This window comes from Protopterus annectens, chromosome 1.part1 (assembly GCF_019279795.1).
Source record: "Protopterus annectens isolate FY-2018-M chromosome 1.part1, PAN1.0, whole genome shotgun sequence".
Lineage (NCBI taxonomy): Eukaryota > Metazoa > Chordata > Ceratodontiformes > Protopteridae > Protopterus > Protopterus annectens.
Genome location: NC_056726.1, coordinates 789,202,412 through 789,225,149, shown reverse-complemented (window position 1 = coordinate 789,225,149; position 22,738 = coordinate 789,202,412). Strand labels below are relative to the sequence as shown.

The 22,738-nt window shown below is 36.9% G+C and overlaps 1 protein-coding gene across 2 annotated transcripts in view; it reads left to right on the top strand.

The window, feature by feature from the left end:
• Positions 1-22,738, top strand: part of EPG5 (ectopic P-granules autophagy protein 5 homolog) — a 2,535,958-nt gene that overhangs the window by 1,471,367 nt on the left and 1,041,853 nt on the right. For both annotated transcript variants that reach the window (XM_044078183.1, XR_006365599.1), the window contains exon 25: positions 2,495-2,639. In XM_044078183.1, the coding sequence (XP_043934118.1) occupies positions 2,495-2,639 (145 nt within the window). The remainder of the gene's footprint in view (positions 1-2,494; positions 2,640-22,738) is intronic.

Below are 22,738 nucleotides of genomic sequence, written 5' to 3'. Positions count from 1 at the left end.
AACACCCACACATTTATTTCTGTAGAGATACTTATGTAATTTTTCTTTCTTGCTACTGAACTGTAAATGTAAGATTTTTATGTTTAACAGAAATGTCATTATACTGTTCTCAATAAATTAATTTTAGACCTCTGTATTAGAGTGTTTATCTGCTGCTTTCTTGATTCCTCACACTGCTCACAGACTACAGAACGTTTTCACCCATCTACCTAACCATGAAACTGGTCGTTTGAATACACATTGGTTGTACATTAGCCCTTCAGTAATCCTGTGTGCCACGAGTTAAGTTATGTAATATGCATTATAAAAAATATTAAGCAACTTGACAATGTTTAGTATCATTGTGATTAACTAACATTCTGTATGAACATTGTCATATGTCTGCTAATCTGCACCATCATATAGTTTTTCTTCTTTAAAAGTTCCTTTTATACACTGTTGAATGTAGCATTGTAGTGGGAACTGACTGGAATTCATGTAAAAGGTGCGCAGTAAACCAGGTTTCAGCTGTTATCAAATCTTCCTGTTTCCATCACAGGAACATTGCATTACTGAATATCTTACTCTATCCACAGAACTCCCTAAAATGGTAGATATTGTTGTAAACTACAGTAATGTACTGTAGCTAAGGCTTTTGGGCTGTAAACTGGACCACTTGCAACTAGTGCAAAACTTTGCTGCCGAGCTACGTATTATATCACAGTAGTATGTGTGAGCTGCACTGACTGCTAGTTGGGCTGTGGGTGACTTGAGACCCCCCCCCCCCCCCCACATAGGAGATCTGCTTGCATGGTAAAAGCCACTCCATTCCCCTTTGCTTGGCCATTTAGTGGCTTGTAACACTCCCACAGATGAGGCTCAGATCCTCCAGTATTTTGTGCATTTGATTTTCAAGAGCCATGCCTCTGAAACAATCTGCATAGGTAGCTGAGAGAGCCCAACATGCACTCACCTCTTTGAATTAGTGCTCTTTGAAGCAACATTGTATAAGTTAGTGTTTTACAGCCTTGACAGTGTACTGCTCACAGTTGCTTTTTATGCTGATTTCTTATTTTCATTTATAGTGCATAACTTATGTGCTTTATTTTTACTGTTATGCCGTTGTCATTTTTTGGTGTATTGTTCTTATGTTTTACATTTTATTTTGTATTGTTTTTTTTCTGAAACATTTAAAGCTTGCTAACACTCAGGCTTGAACATGACCTGTTAAACAAAGTCAGGATAGTTTGCATTAAAGCCCATTGTCCCAAAATCATACCTATAAAAAAAGTATATTTCATGTGAACTTCAGTTCATTATCCATGTGGCACAACCTTGTAGCAGATCATTCTGCTTAGTAAAGTATTGTTTTTTATGTATACACCTGTTCGTGTCTTTAGAAGCCACTGTATCTGAAGAATTACTTTATGCTTGTTACTGTAAGTGCTGTAGAAGTTGTAGAGCTATAGGCTAAATGAAAGCAATGAATTCCTGTGACGTTTTCCAAACTTTAGTTTAAAGGACCTGTTCTTACTGTGAATTTCAGCATCTGTTGCCCTGGCTCAGCATATTAGTACTATTTCATGATAGGTGTGCTTATTCAATAACGTGGTGTTCTCTATATTTCACTTGAACAAATATGCTCTGTGTAATAGAAAATGTAGTTCAACTGGAAAAAAGTGTTTAAAATGGTAATAGAGCCTGTCCCAAAACATGGTGACTGAATGGCCAAAAGATTGGCCTTGTAATATACCAAGTCCAAGATGCCATTTCTAGGAATATTCCCTTTTCTCTAAGGAGTGGAGATCTTGGAGTTGGTATGTATGTTTTAAAGAGAAGAGCAATTTTTGAGGTTCATTCTTCTCCTTTAATTTCAGTTTTTTTTTTCAGCTTGTTGGTACTTAGCATTTCGAGTGCCAACTTTTCAGTTGCGAGCCATTTAAAACAGCAGTTACACTGCACTAAAAACATTTGCTTTCTTGCATGGGGGACAAATACCACCATCAGCACCCAGTAAATAATTCAAGACTGCAGTCACTGAAACTGGGAGAAGGAGAGTCCCCATTTACTGTAACAACTGCAAACAGACCTGAATTTCAACAGTGTCTCTGAAATAAAGTTTCTCACTCTCGGTCTCCATGAAGTATCTTACCCCTTTTCTCCATGCTCAAGACTTGACTGTCTGTTTTGTGACTACTGAGGTAACTTTCTCTGTAATTTTTTCAGTCTTTCATTGTCTTTGGACCTAAATACATTGTATTCCATTAAATTAAGGTCTCCACATCCTGACTTGGTGGTAGTTCAGGTTACCGAAGATCTCATGCCAGTTGCTCGAGAAGAATGATTGACTTTCCCTACTATCCTGGGCAAAATTTCCCTTGTTACTATGTGCCATTTCAGGTCTGTCCTGAAAAGGATATATGTTCAGTGAAATATAGTAGTTTAGCAAAAATAAAAAAATTAATTAACAGTTTTAAAGTCCTACGTATCTGCTTAAGTAATTGCTTTGTTTTAGGACCTGTGGACAGAGTATGTTGACCTTGAACGGATACGTCATGAAATTCTAGAAGTGAAGAATCTTTGGATAGAAGTCAAATATGAACCTTCTTCATCCATTAGCAGTGCACCTGCATTTGTTGATTTTACTAATGCCTCAACAGGTAAGTGCAGCCAGTGTTAAATAAGTGAAGGTATAATATTGCATTCATGTTGACTGTATTTCTGTAGCTGACAGTTTCACTTGCACTTGTTTGCTGTACTCATATTTTAATGCCTTGAATGCCTGTGGATATCCAGACGCCAGTTCTGTCCAACCTGCACTCCATTGTAACCTTTACTAATTTAATTGTACTTGAATGTGGATGGATGAATGGATGGATAAACCACTAACTCTGTGGCTTAGAGGTTTTGGCCTTAAATGTATCCCACTTAATGGCTTAAGTGTTTAGTGACCCAACTAAAAAGGGATTAGAGTAGACAGCTATTTCCATTTTGCCCATCCTGGGTGAAAAGTCATATTCTAAGACTTTTGGAAGCTTAAGCTTCTGTGCACAAGCTAAAATCAAACAATGTGGCATTTTAACTGAGTTTTGTATCCAAGGCACAGAAAAGTACATTTATTCTACTACATGCAAAGTTGACTGTCTGTTTTAATTAGTTTTAAGTGGTTCCCATCATTTTTTTGTATTGTACTGTGTTTTCTCTGAATCTGAAGTTACATCTATTAATTAAAGGTGTTTTACAGTTGTTTGCTGTTTTCTTTTTTTGTGTGTGTTCTCAGAATTTTACAGCTATTACTTGAATGGGTTGTGTAGGTTTAAGTGCTTTTCAAGTGGTTTCTGTTAAGTGGATTAAACGGTGTTGCTGCATTTTCTTTCCTGTGTTTTAGTCAATTTTCATACTGAGAGCAAACAGCCAGTTTTAACCTGCTGTGTGAGTTATCTAGAGCTTGTGGTGGCTAACCTTGGTCAGAGTGGGGTAATTGCTACAGTTCTGGGAAGGCCAACACCATTGTTTAGATATGTTGCTGTTTTTCACTGATTCTTTCATTTCTTTTGTTAATTTATATTGCATGAGCAGTCAGCAGTTGTCATATTTTAAGAGTCTTGAAGCTGTGTTCACATTCTAAAACCAACGTGGCGTTTTGATTTCAGGCAATAGGAAAGTACATTTATTCTACTGCATTTCAAGTCACCTAGTTATCATATTCAGTTTTCAGTGGTTTTTGGCATTTTTGTATGTATTTTACTGTGATTATTTTCTCTAAATATGAAGTCAGAGCTGTTAATGAAAATTTTACTGTTTGCATTCCTTTTCATGTGAGTTTCTGTGTTACGTCTAGCTATTTAAATCAGTTTAGGGTGGGTTCTGTCATTTTTATTGTTTTATCTGTAAATTTGAAACAACTGCTGTTTGGTTTTACAGTTTTCACTGCTTTTCAAGTGATTTATATACTGTTAAATGGATTAATTAGAATGGCGGCACAGTGGCACAGCAGTTAGGATCATAGTATCATAGGAGGTTACTAGGCTATTGGCCCTAGGGCCTTTACAAGCCTAGCCATGATATACTCTTGTTCAATTATAGATCAAGATATGTAGTCCATATTTGCAACAGAAATCTAAGATCAGCACCACCTGCCCCTGTCCATGCAGGACATAGGTGAAACCCCCGGGGTAAATTTATAGTTCCCCATACAACTGTACAAGTTACGCTTAAATAGAGTCATTGAGGAACTCTGTTTAAAGTGAATTGGGAGTTTGTGCCAGAGGAGAGGCATCTGTCTCTCCAGCATGTTCTATTAATGTCGCAGGATAGGTTAAGGTGCTTAGAGTATGCAAGTCTTGTCCCATTTGATTTTTGGATGTACAGCATTTCCATTAAGGCAGGGTCCAAGACTGCTCTCTGTAGGCCAGGCACAAGTCTCCTCTAAGCAGTCTATATGATACAGAGTACAGTGACAGGGCTTTTGGTCTATGCATGTAGGTCATGTGTTGAAGGCCCTGAACATTCTTGGTGAGAAATTTCTGAGGTCTCCCCAGCTGCTGCAGGTGTCTGGTAAGGTACATACAGAAGGGAGCATTGTTATAGGTCTGATGAAGGATGAGTCCAGGGGAGTTATAACTTCCTTAGCTTTGGATGCTATGCCTTTACTTATGAGATGTGCAACGTAGAAAGCATTCCTTACTACTGTGGTCACATGATGATCAAAAGTAAGGTTGCCATCAACTTGCATTCCCAGGTCGCTCACCATTGGGTTTATACTTTGGGGGTATTATTAATATTGTAATTTCCAGGGACTTCTGTTTTGCCGAAAGGGATGATAATGCTTTTTTTTTTTTTTTGCATTAAGTTAAGGCCACGGCTTTGGTACCAGTCATTTGTCAGTGTAAGCCCATTTTGTAGTGTGTTGACATCATTGGGAGGTTCGTTGTTTGCACCCAGTTTGCAGTCATCAGTGAACTTGGTGAGCCACAGACCATCAATTTTCACTTGCATTTCAGAGAAATAGATTCTAAATAGTAGAGGGCCCATCACAGATCCCTGTTGGGCACCACTGGTAACAGATTTGCTAATAGAGATGGAATCCCTAATTTTGACTGTATACGCTGTGCCGGTGAGGCAGTTTGCTACCCATCAAATGACATGGGTTAATTCCCAGCTGGTTGAGCTTTTCAATAATGCCTGAGTGGGGGATTGTCAAAGGCCTTGGCTAAGTCAAGATAGGCAGTATGTACTACTTTGCCTTCATCCAGGGCTCTGGGGACATTCTCGAAGATGTCCGCTAGGTTTAACAGGCAAGATCTGCCTTTAACAAAGCCAAACTCGGTTGGGTCATGCTTCTGAAGGTCTCCTATATCCTTGTTGATAAGGTCCATGAAGATTCTCTCGACCTTACAGATAAGACTGGTTAGGCTTATGGATCTGTAGTTCCCAGGGTCGGTTGAAGGACTTTCTTTGTGCAAGGGGATTACGGTTACTGTTCTCCACTCTGCTGGGACAAAGCCAGTGCTTAGACTGTGGCTGAAGAGAGTGCCCAGTGTTTCTCCTAACTCCTCTTTTAGACCGTTTAATAAGCAGCCTCTGATGTTATCCGGTCCCATAGAGACTGTGTTTTTGACCTTGGAGAGTGTGGCTATGACCTGCTGTTTGGAGATACTAGGTAGAGGACAGGTGACGTGTGCTTTGGGGTATGATTGTTGGGGACAGGGGGGTGAAGTTTTCTGCTAGCAGGTTGGTGATATCCTCAGGTTCAGTATGAGTATGAGTGGTACCGTCCACTACTAATTTGACACAAGGCTTGGGCTTCCCTTTTAGATTTCAGATGTAGCTAAAGAATGCCTTGGGATTATCCTTAGCTGTAGATGATAATTTATTTTCATAAATAGCTTTACAGGACTTTACAAGATGTCTAATTTGCTTGTTCAAGCTGTGGAGGGTGTTGCTCCTCTGCTGGGGTCGTTTCCTCTTGTTCTTTGACAGCAGTTTCTTTCTCTTGTTGTATAACCAATTTATGCTAGATGTCCACCAAGGTGGCTTGTTTTTTCATGAGGACCTTGTGTTGCTCCATTCTGGTATGGCTGATTCTGTACATTTGTATAGGTGTTTATACAGGACATTTGTGTACATGTCCATATAGGAGTCATTGCTGTCAGTGGTGGGGGTGGGGTTGAAACTATTTATGCCATCTCTTAGGAGGCTGTAGTTTGCTTTGGAGAAATTTTTCAACCTTTTGGCTCCAGAGGGGGGTCAGGTACAATTGTTACTTCGAACAAGACTGATTTATGATCACACTTTAACAGGGAGGACAGACAGAGTGGTGCAGTGATTCTCCCATGTTGATGAGAACTAGGTCAAGAACATTAGAGACTTTGTGGGGGTGCAGACTGTCTTTTCCAGAGCATTTGTGTTAACAAAGTCCAAGAACCTTAGGGCGTGTGTGTTTGTGCTCATGTATGCTTCCCAGTCAATGGAAGGATAGTTAGTCACCCATGACCATGGTGTTTTGCTATATTGTGAGTAACTCAAGTAGGTCCAGGTAGGCCAAATAGTTTTCGTGATTTATGGGGGGGGGGGGACCTTTACCTAACAATGATGTGGAGGGAGTCTTCCTTAGAGTTAGTTGGACTTGTAGTAATTCTAGGGAGTTATACAGTTTAACCGTCTTGAGGTGTATTTGTCTTTAATAAAGATGGGTACACCTCCTCCTTTGGTTTTTTGATGTCCATTTTGTGGTCTGAACATGTGGAAGGCATTGCAGCCTTGCATGAGTGGGCTACTCTCTGCAGCCTTGAACCATGTCTCTGTGACTGCATGGACATCAGCATCTTCCAGAGTAAGGAGTGCTTTCTGTATTTTGAGTTTTCAGGATTTTGAAGTGAACCCCTCTCTTCATATAGTCCATTGAGATAAGTCTCAAGTTATTCACTCCAACATGGACTATAACAGTCATAACAGTGCTTGTTGTTGAGAGACTTGAGTGCGTGCATGATATGCCTGATCCTGGCAGCTGACAGTGACTTTCACCTTGTCTACCCTGGTGAGGGCGACATCCCTGTGTCTCACTATGGATTTACCTGCGACCAAGGCATTTGGTTTTGAGGTGTTTTGCCTTAGGGGCTTATTAAGTGAGACACTGTTAACGTGTGTTTTTATGTGTAGTGGATTCTTTTGGGACTATATTGTATGCAAAAGGTTTGCGCTTGCTAGGTGTCTAGTGATTACTTCTGTGTTTGTGGATTTATGTTTTTGTGCTCTTGGTTTGTGGAATAGGTGAAGTGCATGTGCCGACAACCTGATGTTGCTTGACAGAGAGAGCATTGATTCCAGATTCATTGTATAGGTACATCTCTCATATATTGTGTTTCTATGTTTTAGAAGTAATAGGTTGTCAGTATACCTGAGACAATTGCCGCATTGCCTCAGGATGGCCCATATCAATCAGGCTGCTGGAGAAACAGTGGGGAACTGTCCATCCACTATAACAGGTGTATTCTGTAATAACCAGTGGGGAGTGGATTAGATGGACCAGGTTCTGTTGTAAGACTATTAAAATCAGCTATGACGGGTGTATTCTGTAATAACTAATGGGGAGTGGGTTAGATGGACCAGGTTGTGTTGTAGGACTATTAAAATCAGCTAATCAGAAGGGAAGTTTAGGAGTAGACACCTGCATCAACAGCTCAAAATGCACAGCTGAGTTGCTGTTGAGGCAGCAGTGTGCAACTGTGTTGCACATTGAGAAGCAGGGAAGATTAAGAGGGTTCCCCTAGCAGTTGTCTAGGGAAAATTTGTCTTTCTAAGCATTTGTGTCTATACATGGCAGTGCTAAGCCCCGCAGAGTGGTGCACAGCTTCAGGCAAATGCTGTGCTTAATTGCAAATAAAATTAAGCAGCTCTAACAGTCTACCAATCGAAAAGCCCCTCACTGAGCCTTTACTCCAGCAATCTCCAACTCAGATTGGACCCAAGCTACACACTTCTGCCACAAGGGTGCAGGGAGCCCTCTTAATGTAAGATAACAGGTTTTAATGCTCAAGTGAAATCAAAACAGTCTAGATTCAGCAAGTCTGAATATAGCATGTACTGTTTGAGGCAGATGAATCAAAAAGGACAAAGTGCAAAATAAAACAGTCAAAGCAGCAAAAACAGTATAAAATGAAGCAGTAGTACAATGAAAAACAGTACACAAGTGCTGAACAACAGAACAACAAAAAGGCTTAAATTCTACTTATGTTTTATAGATTTCAGTGGATGCATTGGATTCTGTTAGATGCACGTGACATTTCTGGCTTAGAATGCCAAACTCTGAGCAAATGCAGTGCTTAAATAGAAACAAAAGTAAGCAGCTCTTACACAGTCTGCCAGTAGAAAAGCCCCTCACTATACCTTTATTCCAGCAATCTCCAACTCAGATGGGTCCCGAGCTACACACTTCTGCCACAAAGATGCAGGGGCCCTCTTAATATTAACGTTATCACCTCACAGCAAGAGGTTCCCCAGTTCAGTTCTTGGCTTAGGTACCTTCTGTGCGGAGTCTGCATGTCCTGTCTGTGTCTGCGTGGGTTTCCTTCCATATTCAAGAGACATGCAGTAGGTGGATTGGACACTCTAAATTGGCCATAGGTGTGAGTGTGCATGTGACTGTGTGGTGTGGAAGAACTATAGCGGCAGGGCTAGCCACTTATTGGTGTGAACCTTGGCTGTAGATGATTCTCATTGTTGAAGTGACACCCCAGCCCCATGTACAAAATAGGAAAAGGGGTTGTGAATGCATAGATGGATGGATGGAATTTGATTAGTCAGTGTTGCTGCATTTGTTTGTTGTGTTTTTACCAATTTTCAAACATAAAACAAACAGCCAGTTTGTGCCAGTAGTATGAATCATCTAGAGATTCTGATGGTTAAACCTGGTAATTGTTGGTGTATTGTTGCAGTTCTAGGAAAATAAACACTCTTGGGTAGAACTTTAGATGTTTTTCATTTGTTCTTTTGTTTTCATGTTAATTTATTTTGCATGAGGAGATGGCCATTGCTGTCTTATTGTAAGACTCTCATAGGTTCATAGGTGTTCGCTAGGCTAATGACTACAAGGGCCTTCTTAAGCCTAGTCATCCACCCCAAATTTATTTATTTATTTATTCGTCTTTGTTTACGGGGAAAGTCCAACTGGGTAATACCCGTTTTCAGGGGAGGCCCAGGGAGAGCTCCATTTGCTTACATTGCATTATACTACTGTACGTTCCAGTCAAGCAGAGTAGTTACATTTTTATTTACATTTATACACAAACAGTATTTACATTTCTATTTACATTTATACACAAAAAGTTACATTTATACATATACATTCTTAGATTTTACAGAGATTTACGTTATTTGAGAGAAAGCACACATGCAACTTAGTGGATTGTACAGGCAGCAGTTATATATAAAAATTATTTTGTCATTTCAAATCAAATCTATGACAAGTTCTGGTACCCTTGATAAGTGTAAGCAGGGACGTGGAAGATGAAACATCTACAAGCAGGGCCTGGCAGATGAACCATTTACAGGCTGCCTGTGTCCATTAGAAACATTGTTGCCAAACTAGGGATGAATTTCCTGTCCCCAATCCAATTGTCCAAGGTACACCTTCTTGGAAGCCAAAGCTCTTGTGCACAAGCTAAAACCAAGCAAAGTTGTATTTTCACTCCATTTTGCATCCTGTTAACAGGAAAGTACATTTATTCTATTGCACTAACATTTATTTTACTGTTGTAACCAGTTTGTCTCATTTTATATTGTTTTTGACGGAACGTTGTATTTCTACAGTTGCCTGGCTAATATATTAAGTGTTGTACTGCTTCAAGTGATGTACTGTTCCATGGGGTTAATCTTTGTTTTTTATCTCCATTTTAACTATTTGCATCTTAATTACTATTTGCAAAGTCACCTGACAGAATTATTAACCGTTATAATGTTCTCTGTGTTAAATGTACTGCTTTCCTATATTTTATGTAATTACAACTTAGTTTCTGTTACAGCAAACTTTTGGCCACCAGTGTAGGCAGTCTGAAAGATGACTGATTTTTCTGTGGGAGATAAGCTGCTGTAGTCTCAATGATGCTAACGGTATTGGCTGAATCCAAAAACTGTTTCTTTATTGGTTTCTTTGACTTCTTAGCTCAGCTGTATTGCACTGGCCATGCAAGCCTTTAATTGATAGACACAGGCACTTTAGCTGCTCTTAACAGGACTAGACAGAGGTATAGCCAATAGCAGGCTGCTGTACTGTACTACCCTCATTTCAGACCAAGTTAAATTGCTTTAGCTGTTTCTACCTTAATACAAGTCCTACCAATAATTGTTTATTATGCTACAAACATTTATTGTACTAATATTTATTATACTGCACGCATTTAAATTTATTCAAGCAAGTCAGATACTGTACATATAACTCTTATGCCCTATATTTCTGTACTCTTGGACCAAGTGTAAGGTCAGCCAGCTTGCCTTCCCTCAGTTGCCAGCTTCATATAATTTGATTACTTAGGCAGTGTAGCAATTGCCTGATGCTCACAGACAAAGAAATTTTACTTATCGTATCACATACTGTTTGTGAGAGATGCAAATATTTAGCTAAGATGGAGGAATTACTGTCACATGTGAACACAGACTTTGCTAAGATATAAGTATCACTCTCACATTTGACCACAGTCTGTGAGCATCACAGTCATTCACAGCACTCCACACAAATACATGAAAAGTTGTCATGCACTGAGGCTGTAAAAAGTTCATTGCCTAAACCTCCCAAGTTCAAACAAGACTAACACTCAGTGGAAGTCAAGCACCAAGACACATACTACCTCATCCTTAGTTGGGAACCTGGAAAGTTGCATCCCAAAGTGGATGTGCTCTAGATTGGTCTGATCAGTGTTAAATACAAGAGGACAATAACATCTTTAGATCTCGATGATATTCCCTTGGTTATAAACTGCACCTGGTAATAGGGTGTCCTGTCAACCATTGCTGCACAGTGATCAAAGAAGAGGGAATTATCAGCTCAGATTCCCAGGACTGTAACTATATTTTTGTTTTGAAATAGTGTGTTATCAGTTTAATATGCTGGAAGGGGATGGTTGCCTGCCAAATGTAACAATGTTGCATTTTTTTAACATTTATTTTCAATACAGCAGACACGTATACGTGTAAGTTCCTGATGGAGGGCTTCTATGACAAAGGGAGATTTGAGAATGACTCCCAGTTTGCAGTTATCTTGGTTAACCATATGTCTTGGTGTTTAGTCTGTAGGTCAGAGAAGTAAATATCAGACAAAAATGGCCCCGGCACAGAGCCCTGTCAGATACCATTGGTCACTTTCATATTCCCTGATCCTGCTCCTGCCACCCATATCAAGAGGATTATGTATATTAACCAATTACTTGTCCATCTTACCACATAGGTGTGTTGTTGTTGTTAATGCAATTAGTGTCTTAATTATGAAGCAAAAAACTTTCCACCGGTAGCTAGAGAGAGTGCCTGTAGCAACAAGGCAGGTAAAATGGTGATAACAACCAGGCTCTCTCACCACAAAACTGTAGAAGGCAGTTATGAAATTCTGTAGATAACTCAATGTTCACAAAAATCAAAGTGCTCGGATCAACGAAAACAAAATGACAGCTTCACTTTCCCAGTAAAAATATCACATATTCCAGGATGAATACAGCAAAGAACCTTTAATAACTGTAAGCGCTTTCGCGTAGCTACCACTACGCTTCATCAGACAGTACATATAACATTTAAAAGCCTCTATTTATACAAAAGAAGTAAAAAAGGGCACCAAAATGAAACAGATAAACTGTTCAATTACTCAATTAGTTAGTTAATTAAATATTATTACTTGAAGCAGGCATTTCAAAAAGAATCTCAGGATCTTAAAGTAGGCAATATTGTTTATAACTAGTCATTCTACTGTCAGCCAGAACTAAAGCATGATGTTACACACAATATGATAAGTAAATGAATGAATGTGAATAAATATCAATAAATTTCAATAAATTAATAAAACGGAGAAGCACAATAAATACACATAATAAAAACAGGATAAAAATGAAAGTATAAGTGAGCACTGATAAGAACCTTCTGTAATTTACATTGAGTATTTGTTTTGTGGCAGTATAATGAGTGTACTTGCCAAATACCTGTGAAAACATAATCATTAAAATTTTATATTAAATTACATACTCTTATTTTACAGTGTTATATGACTTCTATACTTATACAATCAATTAATAAATTAATGAATTAATGAAATAAAATAAAATAATGAATGGTTAATTAATACATGTAAATACATTCAGTACTTGATAAATATATAGATAAACAGATGAGTAATGTTAGCGAATAAATGTATAAATAAATAAATATTGATAAATATTAATAAATATTAATAAATATTAATAAATAACTGAATAAATAATTAAATGGCCACTTTAAATACTAAATAGTTAAAAACCATTAATCAACTGAGTTTGTTTACATTTGAAAAGATAATGCATGTGCATTAACCAAAATATATAGAGAAATAAGAGACTAAAATCAAGAACTAAAAGTCTATCTGGCTTCCAAAATAGACTTAATAGAGACTTGATTATTAATACCAGGGGGTATATGTGCAGCCAATCTCAAAATCCATTTTAGTTCCTTGTTATTCAAAATCAACAAATTATTTATTCAGTTATTTATTAATATTTATTAATATTTATCAATATTTATTTATTTATACATTTATTCGCTAAAATTACTCATCTGTTTATCTATATATTTATCAAGTACTGAATGTATTTACATGTATTAATTAACCATTCATTATTTTATTTTATTTCATTAATTTATTAATTGATTGTATAAGTATAGAAGTCATATAACACTGTAAAATAAGAGTATGTAATTTAATATAAAATTTTAATGATTATGTTTTCACAGGTATTTGGCAAGTACACTCATTATACTGCCACAAAACAAATACTCAATGTAAATTACAGAAGGTTCTTATCAGTGCTCACTTATACTTTCATTTTTATCCTGTTTTTATTATGTGTATTTATTGTGCTTCTCCGTTTTATTAATTTATTGAAATTTATTGATATTTATTCACATTCATTCATTTACTTATCATATTGTGTGTAGCATCATGCTTTAGTTCTGGCTGACAGTAGAATGACTAGTTATAAACAATATTGCCTACTTTAAGATCCTGAGATTCTTTTTGAAATGCCTGCTTCAAGTAATAATATTTAATTAACTAACTAATTGAGTAATTGAACAGTTTATCTGTTTCATTTTGGCACCCTTTTTTACTTCTTTTGTATAAATAGAGGCTTTTAAATGTTATATGTACTGTCTGATGAAGCGTAGTGGTAGCTACGCGAAAGCGCTTACAGTTATTAAAGGTTCTTTGCTGTATTCATCCTGGAATATGTGATATTTTTACTGGGAAAGTGAAGCTGTCATTTTGTTTTCGTGGATCCGAGCACTTTGATTTTTGTGAACATTGAGTTATCTACAGAATTTCATAACTGCCTTCTACAGTTTCGTGGTGAGAGAGCCTGGTTGTTATCACCAGTGTCTTAATTATGATTGGATGGGAGATGGAGACTCATACCTTAGCCAAATTAAGGTAGGCTGTGTGTGCATTGTGACCACTGTCAGCAACTTGTGTTACCTCTTTGAAGTTGTTTACCAAGTTCATTAGACAGGATGTACTCTACCATTTACAAAATTAAATTGCTGTGAGTCTAACCTGATGGGACTTTTAATGTTTATGTTAAAGTCTCTAATAATGTGTTCCATGCCACACCAATGAGACTTGTTGCACGGATGAGTCTATAATTTCCTGGGTCAGAACTAAAAGCCAGCTTTACGGAGTGGCGTCAGCAGTGCTGCATGCCATACTTCTTGGACTGGGTTAAACAACTTATGGAGAGGTTCCATCAGAATGTGTTCAGTATTGCATAGTATCCTGGGTCAGGGCTGAAGGCCATACATCTTATGGAGAGCTTCCACCAGCACATGTTCAGTACTGTTTTACAAACAGCTCGCTATGCTATCTGGTCCTGTGGATGAAATTTACTTTTGGACAACATTTTCCTTGCATGTTCTTTAGTGATGATGTGGGGGGGAGGGGAGTTGAGAAATATTGGTATTGTAGGGTTTTTGGATAGTCAGGAGTGAAATTTGCACTAAATTCGTTTGCTAGTTTATTAGCAATGCCAAACAGGTCCAAGTAAGTTTTGCCATTTAGTATGAGTTTTGTTTCTTAGTTTTCTAACATAACTAAAGCAGGTTTTGTAATTGTCCTTGACTTCAGATGCCATTTTGAATTAATGAGCTGCCTTAGTAAATCTAATAGTCTTTTTTAATTCTTAGTCAAATTCCTAATATTTTCATTGACTTGGGAGTTTTTAGATCTGTTGTATAGTCCAATGAGTTTTTTCCCTTTTATTTTAGTTTTTTTATATCAGTGGACCACCAGAGTAGTTTGCTTTTAACTTTACCATTGTAAATGAGTATAGATGGAACTGCCAATTCTTTATTTATGAGCGTATAAAGCTCTTTACAAGTCTATCTGCTATGGTAATGCTGGAATGATATTGTTGTAAGTGAAGTTATAGACTGCATCATAGAATTTGAGGAGATTTGTGTGGTTGATCTCTTTGGATTCTGATATAATTGTTTCAGGGAGTTTAAATAGTTTGAGGATAAAAGGTAAATAGGTTATGATCTGCCTTAATCATAGAGGAAGTTACTAGTGGAGTTGTTCTTGAAGATGCAGCATTTATAATTAACAGGTCAAGAATATTCTGCCCACTTCTTAGGTTAGTATCAGTCTTGTCCATTCAGTTTTTAATTTGTCAGATCTAAAAATGTCTGTGCATATCCTCTGTTGGATGTGTAGGTACTCTAGTCAATTGATGTGTAGTTAAAATGATGGAGTTTGTATTTATGGAGAATTTATCCATGATGTTTAGGAACCTGACATGAACTTCTGGGGTCATGGAAGGTATCCTGTAGCAGGCGATTAATTGATAGTGTATTTTTTCAGTGTGATTTGCAGTTTGATACGTTCCATTTTTGGGGCTCTGTCTGTCTGCCTAGACATGATATTTATTTATGTATTTGCTCTTCTTTACTGGGAAAGTTGGACTGGGTGTCTATTTTCAGCTGAGACCGAGGAAGAAAGGCCTAAAAAGCACAGACTGCAGTGAAGTGGAAACAAAAAATACAAACATATGAAATTGCATACATGGACAATCAAGTGACACATACAGTGTTTACATATTGTTACAAGGTTTAAATTTTTACAAAGCTGAAAACAGGCATCTTTACATTTTCAAAACAAAAAATAAACTTATTTTATCCATTTAGGACTAGTGCATGGCTTGTTTTTGAAACAGGGACAGAGGATTAGAATGTAAATATTTCAGTCACGTTTCAGTTGATTGTGCAGGAAGAGTAAAAAATCGGTGGTAATAGGAGATTGAGATGTGGAAATAAAAAAGAAGGAAAAAGTGGTGTATGGGGAACAGTAAGGAAGTAAGAGTGACAGCACTGGAGGGAGAGATAGAGGGAAAGCACATGATGGTAAAAAGGAAGAGAGAATGGTGGTATGAGTCAGTTATTTTAGAAATTGTGGAAAGAGATCCCAGGGGTGGGTTCTGGAAAAATAAGTTAGATCGAGCTGAACTAAGCTAGCAAATAAGAACTAATGCTACTGTTTTTCCTGGTATTAATGATGCTTGTTGTATTATGCCTATAGTAAAATATCGTGCATTGACACTTTAAATAGGATGATTATTTAACACAGGTCTTTTTAAAAGGTTTTTTATAAATTTACTGTTAAGGTTTTTTTAAGATGATTTTCTTTTTAAATTATATTTTCAAACCTGATTGGTTGAAAATTATTATTTAATTGTTCATGTGATGTAAATGAGACAGTTCTGAGGAACTCTTGTAACAAGATGAAAGCGCTTGACTGTTTTTTGGTGTTTGGATTCTGTTATTAAAATTTTATTGGTGGCTGTCCGTTTGGTCATTCAGATCCGGCAAGTTGCATTTTTTATTCTGAATAGTGGTTGGTACCTTGGCACACTGTTTTTGTTTCTGGTAGGAGTCAGTTGTTAAGGTAGCAGTGTGGTGGAAACAGATGAGTGGTAGTGGGCTGTCACTATCGGCATGAGATTGTGCAGTGAGGAAAGAAGGAGAATAAGGTGAAGATGTGCAGTCAAACTGTGAGTAAAGTACAGTTGCATAGTTTGTTTTTTCCTTAGGTCATTTTTTTTAGTGTAGTTTTAAAATGTTGCATATTGTTCAATAGTCTGATAAAGTTTGAAAGATTGTTTCAAATTTTAGAGATTCTAACTGAGGATAGCAAGTTGCCATATGAGTTTTCAAAATTTTGGGGATAAACTAGGGTAAGTCCTTTAGAGCACATTTTGTTGTTATGCATATGCTTGAATGAGGTTGGTTAGAGAGGGCATATTAAGTGGGTATTGTAGCATATTTTTTTAATCCCCTGCTTTATTTTCCAAAACATTTACAGTGTACAGTCCAGTCCACATATATAATTTGCTATACTATGGTGACAGTTGGCCTTGGAACTAACACTTTAATAATAAATTATAATCACCCATTTAACAGAGGCTCCAGCCCAAAGGCAGGATTTGCATTTATAACACACACCTTTAATTTTAACTCATCCATTTTCATAGTTCTTATATTTCCCTGGTTCCCTTATTTTCCCACTGTGTTTCTCTGTCTCTTGTTCCATGATTATAGCCTTATTTTCATATCGTTCCAGTATTCCCATTTTTTATTTATCAAATCCATTTGGTTTATATTTCATCTTTGCCCACTCCATCTGATCTAGTTCGTGCATCACTATCATAATATCTTCCTTTGTAGGTTCCTGACTCATTTTCCATTTTCTAGTTATTTCTTTTGTTTTGGTAGTGTTAATATTAAAATTGTCACTGTTTTGATAATGCTTCCTCTGCCTCCTCCGTTCTATCTAATTCAGAGAAAAATATGTTGCATATATATTCCAGCTCTCCCTTAATACTAGTTGCATTAGTTCCTTCAAATCATTCTTGGAATTTCTCAACTTATCACAACCCCAAAAATATGTTTCCTGTCTCCCCTGTGATTACCCTTGCATCTTCCACATGTGTCCTTTAATGTTAAATTTATTTATGTTAGTGAAGCATTAGACAACTTAGCTTTTAAATTTCCCATTTTATTTGGGTCTAGATTGTAACTGCTAGTTCTATACATTTATTTATGTGTGTACATCTCTTTTCAAAGCCTATCTATTGCAGCAGTGTTGTTTTAAGTGGATTTTATGACTGCATCATAGGAGATTTGTGCACTTAACTGGTAAGAGCATTTCCATGCATACATTCAAAATGTTCATTTAGTGGCTATTTTTGATGCTGTACAAATTTCTGTACACATCTTTTTTGATATAACACTGTTTGCATTTTCTTACTTCCGCGGTGGTGCAGCGGTAGCATTCTTGCCTCACAGCAAGAGCTTCTCCTGTTCGATTCCCAGCTGGGAGTGCCTTCTGTGTGGAGTCTGCATGTCCTCCCCACGGTTGGGTGGGCATTCGAAAGACATGCGTAAATGGGCGTGCCTTCATTGAAGGTTGAACGTCGAGCTGACACCTCGGCGTTCATGAAAATCTACTGCCAATCATTAGCGGATCGGAGTTCCGCTGTGGCGACCCCTAACCAGGAAAAGACAAAAGTCAACAACAACAGTTTGCATTTTCTTGCTGGACTTGTTTCTGCCTCCATTTCTTAACCAATCTATCTTTAAGTAAGGCCTTATAGATTTTACATACTAGACCTTTGATTGATGCTATTTGCGATCTTTCATATTTCGATATATTGATTAACACAGTGTCTTTTCTCTAGTTCCCTTTCATTTTTGTTATATATAGTGTATATATATATATATATATATATATATATATATATATATCTCATGCAGACCCCTGTACTGTAATATTTCCCTACTAGTAATCTGTTGGGTTTCCCTCATCCTGTCCCAACCTACTCTCTTATCCCTACTCTGACTAACTCCCAGTAATAACATTTCTTGTTGCCCTTTCTCCACTTCTTGTTTCCCACTATATTTATTGAAAATGGATTGTTATTCAAAACTATTGGTCAAACTTTAAATATCCAAATGCTGTATTCTTAAGTATTTATTTTATTTTATCCCCTGTCAATCTCGGATAGATTTTTCTTGTTTTTGTATGACATTTTCTTTCTATGTTCCTTATTCTCTTGACAGAATGTGTGGACCAAGTTGCCCAACAAGCTGTTTCCATTTTCCAGAATATTGAAAGTTTTGCAAAAAAATATATAATAATGTTATCTGGGCTGCCTGAAAATATTCATAGAAATTTGAAACCACTACATCACTCTCCTTATTTAGTAGGAAACAGAGTTTGCCATTGTATCCACGGGTGTCCATCACCCTATATGTACTTCACTATATCTTTCTTTAGTCTTTTCCCAGAATTTGCTTCCCAGATTATATAACAGGATTTGTGACAGATATCTGTGCACTGTAAACATTTTCACTGCTTGGATTCTCTGATCCAAGTCATTAGTCAGTCATGTCTGTTTCTTCAACCTTCTTCTGATTTTTTACCCGTATTTGTTCCCACAATTCCTATATCGTTCATTGACTTTGCAAGTAAAATCCCTACTACTTAATTGTGTAATATCCATATAAATAAGGCAAATCCTGTATCAGTGAGAAGGGTGGAGTATAGTTCACTCTTCATTGCCTTAGTCTTTTCTTTGTTTTGTATCCTGAGACCTTATCAAAATCTTCCAATACCCCATATAATTTAGTAATGGCCCCTTTTGGGTAATAAATGTATATTATAATATTGTCTGCAAACATGGCCAATTTTTGCTATCCTCCTGGCCATTCTAATACATTTATATCAGATTGCTTTATCTTTTATGCTAATGGCTCCAAGTGTATGACAAAGACCAATGGTGATAGTGGACAACCCTGTTGTGTTACTTCTCCTGTCCTTATATGTCAGTCTGCAATTATCTTTATTGATCCCGTTGATCCCCAATATATTGCCTAGATTAGCCCAACAAATTCTTCATCAAAACCTATTCTTTTCAGTATTTCCATAAATACTCCCAATGTATTTGGTCAAAGGCTTTCTCAGCTTCTAATCCCAGTAACACTATCCCCTTATTCCTCCTTTTGACTTTATCTTACAATTTATGAGTTCTCAGAATGTTGACAAATTTTGCTTGCCCTTTAGAAAGCCACAGTGAGCTTCACCAATCACCCCAGGGAGGAATATCGCTTGCTTATTGGCTAATGCCTTACAATCATGCCCTAATATTACATGGGGTGATAGGAAGCTGGATTACATAGGTCCTTGTCCTCCTTCAGGCAGTATCGATACCACTGTATTTTGCCAATTTTATGGATTTTTTCCTGTATCTCATTAAATGACCATTGTCATTTTAATAATATTGTTTTCCTAAATGCCCTCCTTAATTCTATTTGGAAGCCATCACTTCTTGGTGTCTTTCCTGACACCATTTTCTGTATTTGCTGTTCTCATTCTTACAATGTCATGGAATACATTAGTTCTCGATTCACTTCATATGTCAATTTCTGCAAATTCAATCACTCTAAAAAAACTTACTAGTTTAATAGCCCAGTTCTTAAGTTCTTCACTTTTTGTATAAAGTATTACAGTAATTTCTAAATGACTTCCTCATAATCTCTGTATCTTTAATCATCTTTCCTGTCTTTGAGAATTTTAATTTGAAAATAGCTCTTTCAGCCTTCAGGGGGTTATTGTATAGTATTTCCTCAAGGCTACTTGTTTTGTATTAACCAAATCCTCCAGTGTACTTCTCTATTTACCTTCTAAATGTAAAAGTTACTCCTTTTCTAACTCTTCAGTTCTTTCTTGAAGCTCTTTCACTCTCATTAATTTCCCACTCTCGCACCTTCTTTTTTCTAACTAGCACTGTTTGCTGGCCTTTTGTATTTTCTTATTCAACTCCTTTTTCCACATTTTCTACTCCTGAACTCTTCCCCATTTGTTCCCTTTGCACCTTTGTCTCTGCCTCTTCTAAATACCTTTTTAAAATCTCTCCCATTCCTTTGACTTTTATCCATCCTATATCCAATCTTCAGTGTCAATCCCATCTCATCCATGTATGAATATTCTGTTTCTATTTTCAGATATGCTTGATCAGTATGGGGTAGATTAGTAGCTTTCTTACTATTCCCTCATGCTCCATGGTTGTGTACCATCTGACTATTCAACCCATTGTTCTGCACTGCTCAGACTTTTAGGAATAATATCTAGCACTTGGTAAAGATCCCCCAAATCTCCAAATTCATAGAGATTTATGATACTTCTAAAAATCTACTTTTAAGTTTTTATGTTTCATTGGTCACCCACTCACATCCTGCTTGCCCATTATTAAATTTCAATCTGTAGTCAACAGTCTTATGCCTTGCATACATTGTGTCATTTAGAATATTATTTAAGTTCTACAGTTTTTGTCCTTTTCTTTGTCTTCCTTTATACACTAAACCTTTATCTTCATTTTCCTCCCAGTATGCCCATTGTGTTCATTTACTCTTTGCAACTTTGTTTCCTGTTGAATTCCCTTTCATTTTCCCCTGCTTAAGTTATATATTCAATGGACTAGAAAAGGATGCAGTCTGCCTACATTCAGAAGTTTGCCTACTGTAGTGCATTCTCAGAGTAGGTACATTTAGTTATGGGGAGTGTGGGGAGCAATGCCCCCCCCCCAGTTGTGTGGGTTTGAAATACTTCAGTGTGTTTTTTTTTTTGTGTGTGAATATTGGCCGACTGTCTCTTTTCCCTGGGAAAATTATTGGTGATGTGAGGAGTCATTTAAGTGAATGTTTGGTGAAGACGTCTCATTCATTTTGGATTCAGGGAAGTGGGTCTTCACTCATTTGAAGTACACCCATATATATATATATATATATATATATATATATATATATATATATATATATATATATATATATATATATATATATATATATATATATATATATAGATATATGTATGTATGGGTCTACTTCTGTTTATCGAAAGCTCGTTCTTTTGAATAACAGAATTACAACCCCATTTACACAAAAGTGCACTTCACTGAAAGTGCATTTTCATGAATATTGGTAAACTGAACCACACAAAAACAAATGTACACTGCAAAAACAGTTTTGCAGCGGGACAAGCCCCCCTGGATCCCAATGTGAGGGGCTGTGCCCCCCATACCCCCACTGCTTATATATAGTATCTCCGAGATCACATTACAATGGGGAAACATGTATATTTCCTTATTCCCACTGTAGCGTGCTTCAGTGATGCAGTGTTGCTTTTGTTTTTTATGACTGATTCGGTGAACCGGTGTTCACGAAACTGCACTTTGCAAAAGTGCAGTTTCGGTTGAGTGCACTTTTGCTGAAGTGGGGTCGTACTTCTGTAATTCAGAAGAATGAGCTTTTAATAAACAGAAGTTGACCCATTTATATAAATATATATATAAGGATAGTAGTTTGATGTGTGTTTTCTTTTTGACTGCAGAGCCTATGTGAAGATCAAATTTTAACTTGTCAGTGATGCTACCTAATAACGTGTGGAGAAAATTTGAGATCAGTGAAATTTCGATTTAGATTTTTGGGAAGAAATTAAGTAGTTTGTTTTTTTGAGGAGTTTAAAGGAAGTTGGAATTTTCTTAGCTAGTTTCATCAGAGATGAAAGTGTCCTGTGTGATGGATAGACTTCATGCCGCACAGACTAGTGTAGAACACTACCACTTACAAACACTTAGGAAATGGAACATCTAGGAAGACAAACTCCAATAAGAAACAACTGCTTTACTCAAAAGCGATGCACACGGTTAAGCACTTTTGTCAATTGATAGACCTCTTCAGAGTCGCAAGTGTAACATGTAATCAGGCTTAAAAAAATGAATGGATCAACCGAGTAAACAAACAAACCAATCAAACGCAAGTCCTCTGTTTACCGCATTAAATCTGTAAAGGGATATATATCTTAAAGTTAAAATCCTATAAAGTCAATGCCTGAATGCAGTTACTAAATGTTTAAAGATTTTAAACAAAAACTTAAAAAGAATGCAGTTAAATAATAGTTGCTGCTCTCTCTTAAGCTCACTACTAATGGAAATATCGTCATTTAAAGTGGGGAGACTGGCTGCATCAAATTTCAATTGCCAAAACATCTCTTGGTGCAACAACTGATTCTGCCAGTCACCCAGAAAGGCAGAAAGCTGTATTTGTTCATGAACCAAAAATTTATATTTACTAAGTCGTGGGCAAATATGAGAGTGCCTTGCCAAGGCACTTTTGTTGTTATTGTGCTGAATACTATATAAATGTTGGTAAATTCTTTTGTTCAGTGAATTCTTGATGTTGGCTATGTAAAAGGCAGGGCTTGTATCACAAGTGGTGAAATAGATCACTTGTACTGAATAACAGTTGAATTTACCACCACTGTTTAATTGGTTAATCTTGATTAACTGTGTACCGTCATAGCTGATGTTAATGAATGGACACTGTTTACAACAACCACATCTCATGATCTTTGGCGTCCTTGACTGGTTTCTCCAGTAGGTATTTGAATTTAAGCTTATTCTTAAATGTAAATCTGGTGGGACTT